The sequence below is a fragment of the Brachypodium distachyon genome, chromosome 3 (genome assembly GCF_000005505.3).
Source record: "Brachypodium distachyon strain Bd21 chromosome 3, Brachypodium_distachyon_v3.0, whole genome shotgun sequence".
Taxonomy (NCBI): domain Eukaryota; kingdom Viridiplantae; phylum Streptophyta; class Magnoliopsida; order Poales; family Poaceae; genus Brachypodium; species Brachypodium distachyon.
In genome coordinates this window covers 55965062-55981357 of record NC_016133.3, presented here as the reverse complement: position 1 = coordinate 55981357, position 16296 = coordinate 55965062, and the positions used below count along the sequence as shown (strand labels likewise).

General features: G+C 41.8%; 3 protein-coding genes and 2 long non-coding RNA genes across 9 annotated transcripts; 2 read left to right on the top strand and 3 right to left on the bottom strand.

Moving 5' to 3' along the window:
• Nucleotides 1-1696: 1696 nt before the first annotated feature.
• LOC100825107 (zinc finger protein HD1) lies at nucleotides 1697-3707 on the bottom strand. The gene is made up of 2 exons (XM_003570409.4): nucleotides 2928-3707; nucleotides 1697-2328 (listed from the first exon to the last, which is right to left on the bottom strand). The coding sequence occupies exons 1-2, from the start codon at nucleotides 3675-3677 to the stop codon at nucleotides 1972-1974; spliced, it is 1107 nt and encodes a 368-aa protein (XP_003570457.1). The 5' UTR covers nucleotides 3678-3707; the 3' UTR covers nucleotides 1697-1971.
• On the top strand, nucleotides 2913-7569 carry LOC104583853. 4 transcript variants are annotated; one of them, XR_002965534.1, is made up of 5 exons: nucleotides 2913-3046; nucleotides 4017-4602; nucleotides 5494-5699; nucleotides 6045-6105; nucleotides 6244-6655. It is a non-coding gene; the product is annotated as an uncharacterized LOC104583853 (long non-coding RNA). The 4 variants fall into 4 exon arrangements; XR_002965533.1 differs by lacking the exon at nucleotides 2913-3046 and having other exon boundaries at nucleotides 3928-4068; nucleotides 4239-4602; XR_002965535.1 differs by lacking the exon at nucleotides 2913-3046 and adding an exon at nucleotides 7433-7566 and having other exon boundaries at nucleotides 4062-4602; nucleotides 6244-6321.
• Nucleotides 7125-11100, bottom strand: LOC100831962 (LRR receptor kinase SERL2). Of its 2 annotated transcripts, none has more exons than XM_010237700.3 (11): nucleotides 10734-11100; nucleotides 10412-10544; nucleotides 10227-10298; nucleotides 9959-10102; nucleotides 9764-9835; nucleotides 9610-9669; nucleotides 9401-9498; nucleotides 9058-9207; nucleotides 8618-8959; nucleotides 7930-8309; nucleotides 7125-7830 (listed from the first exon to the last, which is right to left on the bottom strand). In XM_010237700.3, exons 1-11 carry the CDS (start codon nucleotides 10843-10845, stop codon nucleotides 7510-7512), a joined length of 1884 nt encoding a protein of 627 aa, XP_010236002.1. In that variant the 5' UTR covers nucleotides 10846-11100; the 3' UTR covers nucleotides 7125-7509. The 2 variants fall into 2 exon arrangements, with proteins under 2 accessions (XP_010236002.1, XP_003572984.2); XM_003572936.4 differs by having other exon boundaries at nucleotides 9058-9210; nucleotides 10734-11095.
• Nucleotides 7722-8460, top strand: LOC112271960. The gene is made up of 2 exons (XR_002965537.1): nucleotides 7722-7864; nucleotides 7983-8460. It is a non-coding gene; the product is annotated as an uncharacterized LOC112271960 (long non-coding RNA).
• Nucleotides 11101-14023: 2923 nt separating the features above from the next.
• LOC100824602 (H/ACA ribonucleoprotein complex subunit 2-like protein) lies at nucleotides 14024-16288 on the bottom strand. The gene is made up of 4 exons (XM_003570407.4): nucleotides 16094-16288; nucleotides 15895-15964; nucleotides 15313-15418; nucleotides 14024-14426 (listed from the first exon to the last, which is right to left on the bottom strand). Exons 1-4 carry the CDS (start codon nucleotides 16206-16208, stop codon nucleotides 14265-14267), a joined length of 453 nt encoding a protein of 150 aa, XP_003570455.1. The 5' UTR covers nucleotides 16209-16288; the 3' UTR covers nucleotides 14024-14264.
• Nucleotides 16289-16296: the final 8 nt, after the last annotated feature.

Genomic DNA, 16296 nt, shown 5'->3' with positions numbered 1-16296 from the left:
TTAATTATTTGATCTAAGGGCTGCTAGTGTGGTCATAATTAACACATGTTGGTAGAATGAAGAAATTTAGACATCAAATTAAAATGTTAATGAGTGGATATTTATCAAGCTGGTTTATGTTAATTCAAGTATATTGCCTTCATATAAGTTGTAATCATCACACAAATTTTAGATTCTCTGCTCGTCATAATTCAAGTGGTGAGAACTGTGCTTGCTAGGATGCATGAATTAATGTATGGGGAGTTATCATTTGATTTTGTGAGCTACTGAACACACATGTCTACCTGCATAAGTGCATCTTCTTTTTTCAATGCAAACACTGGTAGATCTCCACATCGATTTGTAACATGTAATTAACAAATTCAGACTTCAGAATACATATTGTGTCTACCATTGGATATTGTTCTTATCATATTCGTGTACAGCTGCATATTATAAATTGTAGTTATCCATATTTGCATTGCTTGTTTGTACTAGTCATATTTGCCATTACTAGCATTCTATTACATTCCTCCATGATCATATGGAGTTTATCTTACAACCTTGATTGAACCAATTGTTGAAAATAGTATGGAACAATTTTCATGCTTCTATAAGGGAAGTATGGTGGAGAGCGAATGCAAATAATATTGACTTTATTACATCGTCTGTATTTTTCGTGGGCAGAGAACATAGTAGGTTAGACCCTTACTTTCTTAACTATGTATCTCTGGGGTTGGATTGTGTGTTGTATACACCAGCTGATAGCTGGTAGCGAATACATATGAATTTTGACATGTATCTGCTTTTTGAACGATTCTTTGGTACTAGCTGTTGTTACAACCAATATCACCTGAGCATATTTTCTTTCATACTGCCAACTAGTTTAGTTTTCTTAAATCAATCTGCATGTTTGGATTCAGTTGTCCTTGCTATTCTTGATGCAATAGATGTCTTTCTGGATCTGGAAAAAAAAAATGAAGTACACTGTCAGCCAGATGCTTGCTGATGTTTCATTTCTTCTACGCCAGTTCTTGAGTGGCCGTCCGCATCGCATGGTACATTTTCCATTCTGGGTTTATGGAGCACAAGTAAATGCAGTAACTTTCTTTATTATGGGGTTCTTCACCATGGAGTTTATGTCCCGGTTTGGGTGGCGTGCTAGCTCTAGGTTACTTAGTTTGTAAGTCGGTTATTGTGTGGCTTGTCACACTTTCTGATGAAGTCATTTGTTCTCAAGTTGTTGCAAATAATGTAAGATTTTGGGCAGATATCATCAATCATAGATGCTTGTATCCTCTTTTGATTTTTTTTAGGCAGATATCATCAATCACTGGACTCAAAGAGTAAATGACTAAAATATTCATGTTGTCCATATGTCATTTCGTGTGAACAGATTACTTGCCTGCCCTTGCAGTTCATTTAAAGTTTATGGTCTGCGTGTTATCTTGAGATCTCATTGGCAGAATTTGATATATTATGTCTGTAAAATTCTGACTAAACCTAGTTGTTAGTTTTGGTTGGATAGGCTGTAAGATGATCTTGCCATTGAATTGAGCAGTTGCAACTTAATGCCATCAGATATCTCCTTGACAAGGTATGTAATTTCACTATGCTCCATTTTTTCCGAAGTCAAGGCGAGGTTGATATCTTCACATGTGCATGTACTGCTACAGCAGAAATCCCAACCTTTGTTGCTACTATTGATAATCATGTGAAACACTGGAATACCTGTTTAGAAGTTTTCTCTTATGTTACACTGCACATTTACTGTTAGCATACACGACTACTTCTACATGGTTGTAGAACTAGTCATAATAAATATTTAATATCTTCTAAGTTACAGAGTAAACTGCAGTACTATGGTAACCAAACTGCAGTGCACTTTGGTTGACAATACACTTAGAGAATTTGAACACTTGCACTGAACCATATGATTACTGAGACCATCACCCCATGTGTCGGTCAACATAATTTCCTCTTCCTATTACATCAGAACCAGGGAACAGTACCATAACTACTTTCTGGTAGAACTGGTGGTGACAACATGTGGTTTACTTCATGCTCTATATCTGATCTTTTAGCAAAGCGACCCTTGACCCTTGGCCTTGCTTCTGCATATGCTTTCCTTGTTGCGTACCTTATGGTCTTCTGAAACTTTCTTGCCTGCTTCTTCTCCTTGTACCTGAGGACCCTGGCCTCTCTGTCCATGGAGCTGAAATGCACTGGCATCTGAACTGAATGGACTGAGAGTTCCATGGCTCCACTGGTTGTTAGGATGTTGGTCTTTGAGATATCTGGTCTGGTGTTGTCTGGTACTATACCCACCTCCATTGATGAGAAAGATATCTGAGATAGAATTGCCAAATGGTCACTTGAATATGTCAGGAGAAGTGCCGGTTTGAAATACTCTGCACTAATGTGAAACTGAGACCCTAACTGGCACGCATAGAAAACTTTAAAACTGCAGTGATGTGTTGGTAAACAAGTTTTATGTCTGTAAGTAACTAACAGCAGTTCAAGTTTAGATTTCTGGGAGTTAGTTCTGCATTTGTATTTCTAGTGACTTATTTTTTTTTGCGAAAAATTTCTAGTGACTTCTTAGTTCTTACACTATGTAAGGTCTGAGAGAATTAAGAAGTGCGGTCCAAACAAGCTCTTAGCCTGCTCCATTCTGGATCCAGGATGGGGGATGAGAACTTGAGGAAAATATCAGTCAAAAAGCTTGACCTAGAAGATTTCAAACCACATAGAAAAGAATAATCTCTTAAAAAACAGAAAAAGATTGCATCCAAAGTAAGCTGTGTCAGAACTCACAAATCAGTTTGTTTGATTTTATTTTAATGCAGAACAGTTTGCAATGGACTAACATGAGCTTGAGTGGTACTAACTCAAAAGATAAATAGATCACGACATAATAGTTTAAGTCAAGTAATAGATTCACTCACGCTGTTGCTGATGGAAGCTGTGTAGGTACTGGCCCCAACAGTCATGAAGGCAGCCTGCTCTGTCCCTATAATTCGATAACCACTTTCCTGTTCCTCACTTGCCATGACGATTTGTGAAGGTACTACACACTCAGATCCTTCCTTCTCTCTGTACCTGTTCTGCACCTGCTGTTCTTGCAATCTGTATTGCTCTCCTGGTCCTGGGTTGCAAGTGGCGTTGTCATAATACGGATTGTATCCAACAAGATTGAAGTATCGATCTATGCTGTTGGAACAATTGTTGTCATCAGAATTTCTTCTTAGAAGGAGCCAAGAGTCCACTTCCTCTCCTTCTTCCTTGTCGCCATGGATAGTGGCAGCTCTCACCTCTGCGAAACCAGAGGCAGCTGAAATGGCAACAGCTGAAAGTGGCAGCACAGGCACTCGTTGGTGCCTCTGAGCAATTGGGTTGGCAGAGTGCACCTGTGCATCGCAGGTCGTGCACAGTGCTGCTGCATCTGCACGGCATGCCAGCACTGCCGGTGCACTCTCACAGATTTCGCAGACACGCACACGCTCATGGCGTGATGCCACACGATTAGCAGAATGAACCTGTGCGTCACATGATGCGCAGAGGTATGCAGCATCAACACGGCAGTAGACCATGCTTGGTGTTGCATGGCATCCATCGCATGGCCTGGCCCATGGGAAGTTTCTCCGTCCAGCTTCCTGCTCCAAAAGGTTACAATTGAAGTTGCAATTCATGAACATATAACCTTGCAACTTGTAGGTGGAGAGGTTTTAGCGAAGATTGTGGCCAGTATCTAGTGTGTCCTATTCATGTGAGTATGTATATCCTCTTGTTCTTCTGTCTCTCATGGCGTTTGATCTTTTTCTTGAACTTACTTGGGAGTGTGTGGGAGCAATCAGTGTTGGAATTTCAGTGTGGAGTACTAATAGGAGGGTGGCGACGGAATCCCGTGAGGGTCAAGTAGTGTCATTCGTGGGGGCGAGGAATGCTGTGTTTGTATCTTGTGGTCGTCTGTGGATGTTTCTGCTACACTTCTTGTCTTGATGTCAATCCTCAAATGCTATATCATTTTCTGATAGGTATTTGCTGCAATTAGACACACCTAGAGAATAAAAGGGCAACACTTTTCAGGTAAGTTGGAATCATCTAACTGAATAGGTGTCAAAACATTTAAGAAACCCAGTTTGGAGACTTGCTAATAACTAATAAGGTGTTACAATTTATGTTGAATTCGAGTTACTGTTCCCATTTTGAGGATGAATATACCTGTTCACCTTTTCCTAATGGATTCTCAATTACAGGTAAAGTAAGAATTTTCAGGAGCAAATCATACAAATTTCGTATAAAGGAACTACCCTGTTCCTTGAACTGGAATAAACACAAAGACCGAAGAATTAGGAGGAAACGTGGTATAAGAAAAGCAGGCAGAGGGTGAGAGATGCTCCTTGTTCTCTTTGTGCACATCTTTTGCAAAAGGGAAAGGAAGGATTCCAAAGTTTGAGGTTTTGTGCCATTCGTTGGCACTTCCCTTAGCTGTTCTACCTTTTGGAACCTCAGCGAGAGGTAGGAAGTGGAGCTGTGGAGATACATGAGAAAAGTTCTAAAGCACCCTGCCATGTCACTAGATAGTTTCTCTGGGACCGTATAGATCTGCAAATATCTAAGGTGATGTTCGGTGTAGGAAGTGAATTTACTGAACCCTTTTGCATTTTCTTCACTGCAGTTGTTCAGATGAATTGGCTTATTAAATCGCTTTTTGATCTCTAACTGACTAGGATATCTGTGACTTGTCCTGTTCATTAGCTCTTAACTTGTGTTACTGCACTGCTGGTTTTGAAATGATTTGTTTTTATAGATCAAGTCTTGAAATAACTTTGCTGAAAGAATTGAGTTTAAGTATGTCCCTTGTGATTCCAGTTTGATGTTGGGTGGTCAATACAGTTGAAGTTTACAAAATGTACTCCTGTTGATTGTGGGATTCATAATACTACGTTCCTATTTTGACATAGGATGGTTGTTGCGTAGTGGACTCATAGGTTGAGTAAATAACCATCTTGGGTGTTGCATAGTTAACTCACAAGTCACAAGTCTCACCTTTCAAGTATGAACATAATGAGTACTACAAATAATTGAGCAAGTCTTGTTGATATGAACTTTCAAAACAAACTCAAGTCTGTTCGCAAATTCATACCAGGTGTATTCAAGAAGCTTACAGATTATACTATCTTCATTTGTATGCAAACTATGCTCATCATAAACAGTAATGCTGTGATCATTGATCCCTACATGTAGTTCTTATGCATACAACTGATTGAAACCAGTAACAGTTTTTGTGAGTGCCATAACTCTGAAGACTAAACTATATATGTGTTACCATGATTGTGCGTGCACGCTATTGTGGTCATTCTTTTCCTTACTTTTAATTAGTGTGGGAAAATATTATTATCAAGCACTATTGTTCCATATAAATATAGATGTTTCTAGATGTATGATCTTTGAACGTTCATGTGATGAATACTTTATCGAGTGTCCTCTTTCCCCAATTGTTTCTGTTAGGTTGAAATCGAATGACAACTGGCAAATTGATGATTAGTCGCTGTTTGATGGTACAGTCAGGATGGTTGGAGAGAAGACCAGAATATTAATCACTGAAAGCCTGTGAGCTGGTTGACATGATCAAATAAAAACTGGAAGCTGAGTGCCCTGGAGCGGTTTCCTTTGCTGACGTGTTTGCTATTTCAGCACGAGATGGAGTATTTTTGGTAACGCAAACCAAACCTATCCACAGATTCAAACTCTACGAAGTACATAAATTGCATCCGAGACACATTTCTGTACTATCTTAGTGTGTGCTGTATCCTTGTTAATTTTTACTGTTTAAAATTAAAATATCTTTACTAGATGGATTGAAAGAATTTATTTCTGTTTGCTCTCCAATAGGTCTACCTCCATTTTACAATGTTTGTCCCGCACATATACCTAGGGTAGCACAATTGAACTAATATTTGATGCAGTCAAGCCATACTTGCCCCAATACAATAGGATGAAATATAGTTCAATTCCATCAAATATTACTTAGATTTTATGCCTCCGAGGCATACGTGCAGGATATATATATCATGAAATGGAGGGAGTATAACGGAAGAGAGTAAATGCACCTAAATTTAGGTATGAGATCTTCTATTCTTCTGTCTCTTGTTAGCAATTTCAGAGTTATGTTCTATTTTCAACTATCTCCGTGGAAGACGGCCATGATAGTCCAAGAAAGAAAGAACCCAAGTACTCTTGTTTCCTTTTTTGTTGTAGAATTGTCTCGCAAGTTGGTGGCCCCTATGGGGATATTCCATCAAGAAGATTAGATTCCGAAAGGCAAGCCTGGACCAGGTGAATAGCGATGTCCTGACTGCTCAGCAGGGCCTCGCTCTTATTTCCAACGACAGAGCTGCAATCCCATGCTAATGTGTGGTCTAGCATGCATATTCTTATCACGATTATCGCTGTAAATATTTAAAAACTTCCCGGTGTTTTTTTTTACTTCATGTGAACATAATGCCATAAAGGTACTCAGGTTGCAAAACATCTGAGACCGCAAAATCATTATCTCAATTGAGCCAAGATCTAAACATAGCTTAATAATGTATTCTGATAAGAAGATCCTAGCTATTGATTTGACTTGTTCAGATTATATATTGTCAGTTTGAACATCACTTTGTAGCTATCATGCTATCTGCTGCACATGTTTTGTCTTATATTAAATCGTTTTTCTCTTGTTTTCCCAATTGGTGTAGCTTTGTATGTTTATCCCTTTATATATAATGAATCTGCATTCTGGTGCATCCTCACATGGCCCATATAATATAGCAATGGTCTATGTAGCCTATAACGCTCTTGTATTGATCTCTATCTTGCATTTTGGTTAATGGAATAAAGATGGGGCAGTGTGAATATCTATTTTTCTTTTTAATCTCAAACATAATTTGGATGGGGCAACATCACCGACCCTACTGGTGGAGAGCACTCAAGATTCTTCTTCATTTGCTGTGGTTGTTTTCTGCTTGTTCTTTTGTTTAGCCTGCTGTATTTGATGCAGATCTTTGTCATTCGTCATCAAATTATAATGCAGTTTCACAGGGCATTTTCACTTCTTTCTTGATAAAGTTTTTCTATATTGTATGTTACGAACTGAATGAAGTGACAAGAGTTTTGGAGCTCTCTATCAATGTGAATGACACTGAAAGGTCATTGTAATCGAGCAGCAACAGGTTTTGCAAACTAAACTAATGAAGATACAGAGAACGGGGTGGGGGGGGCAAAATTTACAGCTCAAAAATATTGCTCTCGACTTTACAGAATCTGTTAATGTAATATTACCATGCGTAGGTAACTAGGTTGTGCACTTCTTTGATCTTTGTACAGTTCATCTGAGATCTGCTCCACTTACTGACAGAATGCATCACCGGATGCTGACATCATTGTGTCATTTGCCACTTTACAGAGGGGTTTCTTGCTGTACAAATCCTGCTGGAAACCACTGGTGATGTCTATTTGCCACTTCCACTGCCTGTCAAAGTGTCATCTCGGTCCAGAGAGCTCAACTGCCTGCACCAGCAATGACGAGTCGTCTGTCAGGTCAGAGTAGCAGCGCCCGAAGGTGAACTCGGGCACCTTGAACTTGTGCGAGTCAGTACGCTGTGACGCCTCCCACCGCTCTGCGAGCCCATCGCCTTCCAGCATCCTGACCACCTCCGACATCTTGGGCCTGTGACCGGGGAGATACTGGGTGCACAGCAGCGCCACCTGCACCATCTCCTCTAGTTCAATGTGGTCGTAACTGTTCCTGAGTCCCTTATCGACAAGCACGTCGAGCTTCTTCTCCTGGTGCATCTTCTTCACCTGAGCAGAAGCCAGTGCCCATATAAGACCTCAGGTATTATTAAGATCATATGCCCCAAACCATGCCCTGCCATGTGAGGATGATGACAATATACTTACCCAGTCCAGCATGGCTCCCTTCTGATTTGATGACTTCCCAAACTCGAGTGCAGTCTGCCCGGTAATCAGCTCGAGCAGCAGGATCCCGAAGCCGAAGACGTCGGTTTTCTCAGATGACTGGCCTGTGGAGAGGTACTCCGGGGCAATGTGTCCTACGGTGCCCCTCACAGCTGTGGTGACATGTGAATCACGGTGATCCAGGAGCTTGGCAAGCCCAAAATCTCCGACGATTGCTTCACAGAAGTCATCAAGCAGTACGTTTGCTGCCTTTACATCCCTGTGGATGATCTTGGGATCACACTGCTCGTGCAGGTATAGCAGGCCTCTTGCCGCACCGAGTGCTATCCCCTTTCTGGTGATCCAGTCCAGTGGTGGCTTCCCTGTAATTGGTTAGGTGAGAACAAAGTTAGCATTGGTCATGTGGGATTCTAAGTTCTGAAGACCTGCCTAAAAGAGAAGAAATATAAATGCAAGAACCAAATGCAAATATTTTAGTGTTCTGTTCATTGAGTTGAAGTTTGTGATGATCAATGCTGGTTACCCCCCAAAAGATACTTTTAAGACTAAATTATATCGGAGAAGAATGGTGGCTATGTCACTACTAATCTGATTTATGTTTTGGGAAATAAGTCATCCTGAATACTTGGCATGTTTTACTCGAAAAAAAAAAAAACTTGGCATGTTTTACCTTTCAGGCGTGACGCAACACTTCCATTTGACATGTATGGATAGATCAGTAGCCTCTCGGTGGTAGTCATGCAGAACCCACAGAGCCTAAGGAGATTCCGGTGCACCGCCAAGCTGATCATCTCTACTTCAGTCTGAAACTGCAACTCCCCGCCTGCGGCATTTCCATCTTTCAACCTCTTGACGGCTACTACAGTTCCATCTGGGAGCTTGCCCCGATAAACATTTCCAAAACCGCCTTTTCCTATCATGTTCTTGCTGCTGAAGTTCTCTGTTGCAGCCTGGAGTTCTCTGAATTGAAACCTCTTCAGGTTCTCAAGGTTGACGTTCTCTATGTGTTGGTCTGCAAAATAACCAACACACTCAGTAACTGATTCCACCAAGTTTCACGAGCATTCCACCATTATGGGCTCAGTGAGTAATTTTAGCCTTCTTACTTACCATCAACATCGAAAAGAATCTGCCGATGTTTTGTGTGCCTCCACCAGAACAGCAACCCCGTAACAAGGAAAAGGATGCTGATGCAGCCAATCGCGGAGCCAAATGCAATTGCGGCTTTGTGACTCTTAGACTTTGCTGGCATTAGAGTACCTTCTGTAAAAAAGAGAGTTGTTATTAGTTATTACAACAATTACTATCACAGATCAGTAGAGTTCAATTAACAATCTTTGTGCTAATTGACCAGCAATATAACCCCTAATTCAGTTACGTCAGTTTAATGGGTGGCGTACACAACGTACCCACTGCTAATAGTTAGGGAACAGGATTGACTAATTGGGGATACCTTGTGTGTTATTCAGGCTGTAGGACATTGGCATCGGTAAAGTTCCGTAACAATCCTGTTCCGTAGCTGCTCCACAGATCAGTGGATTCCCTACTATGCTGCAAGAAAAAGAAATATTCTCCTTCAACTCAACTTTTGTATGGTAAATATGCTTCCACTAGAAAGAGTACTTGGGTCAAAGATAAAAGAACAGAGAACTGTAGCCTTACTTGAATGTCCTTGCCAAAGACCCTGGAACTGGACCGCTCAAATTATTGTAGGACAGGTCCCTGAGAAATGTAAGTCCAACAGTGAGTACCATAGCACAGAGCCAACATAGTACATAATCACATAACAGAAAAACAAGCAAAAGAGAATACTCACAGGAAAACAAGCTTTGATAAATTAGCTGACGTTGAAGGGAATGCACCAGACAGGGAGTTGTTGTTGAGCCTCCTGGTAGCAGTACACAGTGGCAAACAATAAGAATATCTACATGGCTATTGAGAAACAGGCCATGAATGGAAAACCTACAGAGTATCATTCAAGGCTGGTACAGTAGGACAGAACTGCACTCACAAGTACTGGAGACTTCTAAGGTGGCTGACAGAGCTGGGGATTTCACCAGAGAAGTGGTTGCTGGAAAGATCGAGCGTCTTAAGCTTTGTTAGTTTGCCAATATCTGCTGGGATTCGCCCATTGATGTTGTTGTTCTGCAGTAGACTGATAATAAAAGGAGGAAGAAAGAAAGGTGAGATCTCTTCGTACCCAAAAGAAACATACACGTCAAAGCAGCACATGCAGTAGTGGTTTGTTTGCAAGGCTAATCATGACAAGGAAAACTCACACTATTTCAAGATTGGTCAAGTTTCCTATGCTTGGGGAGAGAAGGCCGGAAAGATTCTGGCTTGGAGCTTCCCTGCCAAATTCAAACAGCCAGAGAAACAATGTTAAGATCAGAAGGTTAATTGCGGTAAAAAAAGATCAGAAGGTTAACTCGTGACGAAGAATATTGTCAGGTAACTTCCTTACAGGCCAGTGACAAGGTTTTCTTGTGAACAGGTGACCATAGTCCAGCTGCAAGGATCCACAGAGTCTTGGTCCCAGTTCCTGAGCACACCATGGGGATCTTTGAGGTAGTTCTTGATCATCATGAGAGCTTGCACTGCAAATGGAACAGAGATTATGCGACACCAATCCAAGAGGAACAAACAAACAAAGGAGAGCCAATAACACGATTCTTGATCTGGGAGAAGGATAAAAAACAACGCAGCGAGCACCAATGCAAGAAAACAAAACAAGAAAAATGAAAAGAAGAAAGCTCTTGATTTGAGGAAGGAATATTAGTATTAACCTTCATAGTTTACACCCTTGGGTGAGAGGAGACCGCTTGCCGGCGTGCAAGGGAAGGAGACGAACACAAGCAGCAGCAGTGAGCAAACAGCAAGAACCGCCTCCATTGCCATTTGCTAAGCAAAGCAGGAGATGATGCCTCCTGGGGAAGAAGGGCTCTAGGAGCTTGCTGTTTGTTCAAACATGGAAGAAAGCAAGGGTGAGGCCAAGGAAAAGAAGCAGGAAGCAGTTCGGCACCAGGCAGCCTTCTCTTCTCACACAAGAAGTTGAATTGCCAGTGGCAGTGGGCAGGGGAGGCCTCTGAGGCCCTGTCAGTAGCAAATGACACAAAAAAGAAGATGCCTGTATTCCGGCTTGAAGCAAAGGCACAAAAGGAGGGGCGCGAGGGAACAGACATGCCTGCCACCTGACCCTTCTTGGAGTAGAATATTGGAGCAAAGGTAAGGAGGAAATTCTTCTTTTCTACCCTTTTCTGTGTTCTTGGGCCCTGTGGGAAAAAAAAGCAGTGACAATGTGCTGTTAAATTTATGAGTCTAGGCTAACCTAGCCTAAAGCAACAGATTAGCGTTGATCCCATCCAAGAAAGACATCAGCTTTATTGGAGTGGTGGTGTGGGGATATGTGCAGTGCTGTGTGCATGACTGCCACAGATCAGCACGGCACCTTTGAGGGATTCTTGCAACAAAAGAATTCCTTAGGGCAGTGGCAGCTGGGCAATTAGCTTGGGAAGTGTGTTTGTGTGCCAATTCTATTGGGGGCAATAAACAAAACGAGCAAAGTATCTTTAGTTGGGAGGAAGGCAGGAAAATGACAAGGGGGAAGTGCCTCTCACCTGACCTGAAGTAGAGGTACCGGGGGCAAATGGACAAGCAAATTTTGGCCATGATGCATTATGGACGAGGAATCAAGAACCAAATTAAAAGCAAGATGAATCCCAGTGACAAGAGAGATAAACACAAGACATCCTGTTGCTCTGTCGTTTACTTTAGCAGTAGTTTGTGTTATTTTAGTTGGCATCATACATTACCACGTAGATAATTGCATACACACACTCAAGTGGAGGAACCTTTTTCTGACAAAATGCCAGGTATTCTTGTGCAATCCATCATCCATGCTCGGCCATGTCATGTCATGGTACTTGTGGTTCAGAAGTAAGGATATATGTATATGTAGAGGAGTGGTGTCTAAAGTAACCAAGATTTGAGTGATGTTTAGGAGATTGTTGCTAGTTTGTTGCTCCTCCAAAAACCATCAAACCCCCTCCTCACTTTGTTTGATCTGCAGAGGAGAGGTGGCCATGCCGCTGCTCCTTCTTTTCTCTTTTTAGGGGCAGAAATCATTGCAGTCTAGCTAGCATGAAAGATGTGACCTATCTTTTCAGTGAAATGAGGGATGCTTTGCTGCCTTTGCCCCCCTATGCCACACCTTTTTCTCTTTTTCATTGCTGCTCCTTTTTCATGTGTGAAAGAGCGACACTGTACGTCCCCTTAACAGGCCGTGCAGGCCAGGTATAATAAAGATGGCAAAACCTATGTGGTACCATCAACAGATGAACTGCATCTCAAAAGAAAATCAACAGATGGAACTTAGAGAGAAGTCAGCATAATTATTGAGTAACTTCAGTTAGCTTGCTCCCTTGAAACTTGACGCGCTAGCAGAAACTAAACATGCCTGATAAAGCTCAACGCATGGGGCATGAGTCATAATGTTGCTTCACCTGTCCAAATCTCAACACCCTCCTCCTCAGGTCTGCATCATTTAGCTTTGCTCTTTTCAAAGAAAGTGCTTTTGCTAACAATTATCATGTATTTTTACAACCGCATTAGCTCTTTGGTCATCATAATCCGAATGATGGCACTTAATGGCAATGAAGATAGTACATAAGGCCAGTCTGATCAAGGTACATGCATACACCAACAGCAGAAGAAAAAGGTAACAGAATCCATATTTTTATGTACACGAACATGCATCTGCAAACTGCAGTCTAGAGTACACCCACACAGGAGCATGCTGTACAAGACAGTAGAAGAAGACCTTTGGCCTTTGCAACCACAGTTAACCACACCCACACTGCGTCTACTGCCATTCCTAGTGTCACCATCTTGCAGATTGTGTTGACTGGGTGATCCCAAGCTTCTTCAAGTATATATATGGTGACCACAGGCCATCAGCAAAGAGATGCTGCTGATCTTCTGTTACGTGATCGTCCTCCATCCTACGTTGCCTTTGACCGTTAGGCGAAGTCGTTGTACTCCTGTGAAGACGTCACGGCAAACTGCCAGCGTCGACGAGTCATATTTGGAGCTACTTCGGTCTGGTAATAAGCCAGTGGGGTGCCTTGTCACAAATAATGTGCCATGATTTTTCTAGTTTATGTTTGAATAGCTCTTTTCGCTCTAAACGAGCTCTATAAACCTCCGGTTATGCCAGCCAGACATAGGCACCTCACTGTGCTCCCTTCTTTTTAGCCTAAAACGTTTATACTCCTAAGCTTGATGAATGGAGCCCTTTCAAGAAAAAAAATGGTCGTGACTTAGCTTTGGTAGTAACAAGTTGAGGGCATGGTTATCCCAAGAGAATCTGTACATCTCACAAGTCTGTCCGTGCATTAGAATCCTAAATCCAATCCTTTGTTTGGCCAGAACAGGTATGGGTAGCAGTTGTAAGCCGCGTAACTTGATTCCCCCGAGAGCACATATTTGTGCTTTCTTATCCAGAGAAAAATAGCTTTACGATCTTTGGTCGATCTAACCAAACATTTTGTTTTGCTTTTGCGAGAGATCTAACCAAACATTGCCAAACCAGATGTAGAATCCAAATAGTCCAGTTAAAAAAAAACTAGTCTTTTCTCCAGGTTTGTCCTGTATGGCTGTATTTGTCAGAAACTTCCAAACGCAAGCGCCATGTTTCCATCACTTTAGAGGAGGGCCAAAACCCTAAACAAAAGCTCTTTCCCTTTCCCCTCAAAAAAAAAAAGCTCTTTCCCTGTGTCTAGCCTTTTCTGAATTCTGAGGCAAGAATGGGCAGGCTGTACTGCTGTAGGTTTGTACCTGAAAAATCCTGCTCGCTCTCGGTGGCTGCAGGCAACTGATTGCCATGAAAATGGGCAATCAAGCAAACAAAAACAGGAACTTCTGCAGCACTCAGCCACCTAGGACATAACAGTAAAGAGATTCAATCGTGTTCACTGCCAATTGTAAGTTCAATATTTTTAACCTTAGTTACCCTGCATAAGTGATTCATGATTCAACCCCAAACAGAAGGGATCCAAAAGGCAAAAGGCAATATCACTGGCCTGCTCACAAAATTAACAACCCATAATGCACTAATTTTATCTAAGCATCATTCGAACAGCAAGTTGAGACAAGTGTAATCCACAGCTCATGGGTGCAACACACAAAGCTTGAAGCCTCCCCGGAAGAACACATTGATCACTAGCAAGATAGGGTGGCAGAATCATGCTACATAATACAGACAAAAAGATGTTCATAGTAAGGTTGCCTGATCCTCCACTTTGGCCATCGAAATGTTCTCAGAACATAGATGACGTGACCTCAGCAACTTCAGTTACAACTTGGTCGTAGTCGGATTGAAGTTTCTCCTTCACCTCTTCACTGATCTCCCCCTTGGCAGGCTTGGTCATGACCAGGACGCAGCAAGTAGGCCTCTTGGTGGTTCCCGCAGTTGCAAGCTCCTGTAAAGGGAGGGCAACCACAATCAGCTAAGGTCTTACGGTATCTTGACCATTTGACCATTCAGACATAATCACAATGGTAAGTGATCAATGTCACTACGTTACTACCTTATTTGCTGTTTTTCCTTCTTTTGGGGGCGATATAAAGGCAAATATACTGGTAGCCGGCGTATGTAATGCCAAATATGAGAGTTTACCATTACATGCTTTCTTGTTATTATGTACAAGTACAATACAGACCTTTCAAGGAAACCATACACACCTATCCTGAATGCATGCCAAATCAATGGGAGTGGGGACAAAGTGCAAGAAACTTAAATTCCGCTTCATTCAATAATAAAAAATGATACCAAAACAGAATCATCAGGCATGCTGGGGAGAACGGGTGACTCAAATGATCGTTTTAAGCCCAATGCAGACCTCTCTGCTCCAGACTGATAAGCTGGCAAGTACATCAACCATCTTAGATATGTCAACTCAAGATAATTTTAGGTACAAACACAAGATTAAGAAGATAAGACTAGATAAGGTGCAAATGCAGCCCTAGTAAAGCAAACAAACACAATGTCAAGAGGTGTCTTTTCTTGATTAGTTGCAGCACAGCTAATTGAACAGAACACTAGAAAAGCAAATGACAACTATGTGATGCTCCTTAGTTTTTACGTCCTCACAGAGGGAACCATTTCTCCCTGTTCAGTGACTTCATTACAATGCATGAAAAGTAGAGGGAAAAGATGGTTTTCAACTGGGGAAAATTTCAACCCCTTCATGTTATTAAGAAAGAAACAGAACACTCTGACTGATCTAAGATTTTTTCTGATAATGATACGACTCTTATGATTGCAAGAGAAATAAACATAAATAATGCAGTGAAAATGCAACACACCTCTTTCGATGTCACATATATGTATGGGACATTAGCTTCCTCACAAAGTATGGGAAGATGTGTAATCACATCAATAGGAGAGATGTTTCCAGCGATTACGCACAACCTACATAGACCAAAACCACATGCCAATAACATTATGCAAGTGAAGCAAATGAATGATTAGATTGTAAAAACACAACACCAATATGCCAATATATCAGGCAACAAGAAAAATCAAAATAAGCAGACAACTATTTGCAATATTTACTAAATTCATGCTGCGGCAAATGGACAATTCCATCATCAACAATAGCAACACTACAGTTTTCAGTACGTATGTGTGTTGCGTGTAATTATGCATGTTTTCTGTGACACGTTATACACTATGCACTAAACTACTGGACATATGGCACACGCCAGTGAAAATATCTGTTATGTGTTGATTGCTTACAACCAAGTATTACCGCACACAGCTAGCAACCAGTCCTAACAGAGGAATTAAACCAAACATTCCCGAAGACAGTAAAACCTCACATTACCCGTACAAATTACCAAGCAAGCACAAAACGATAGTAAACGAGAAGAACTTGAGATACAAACCCTTTGCTCCCACGGCGGATGCTCTTGACAACCTCCTTGACCCCCCGCTTCAGGCACTTGGCCTCCGATGCTGCAAAAAAAGAAAAAAAAAGAAATCATGACTAAGCCGATAGATTATGTTTTTAACAAAAGAAGAGATAAATAGTGACGAAACTGGGGTTTGGGGCCAAATAGGAAAAGGGAAAAAAATCTCACGAACCTCGGCGGACGAGCTTGAGGGTTCGCTTCGAGAGTTTCTTTCCCGCGAGAGGCTTCGCGATGGGCGCCAGCGCCACTGGGGTCCTCTTCTTCTCCGTCTCCGTGTCGCTTCCCATCGCCGCCGCCGCCGAGTAGTGACTTCGCGCGTTTGGGTTGGTGGTGGCGAGCTAGGGTTTTAGGACTGGGCACGCGAAGCTGCTCGCT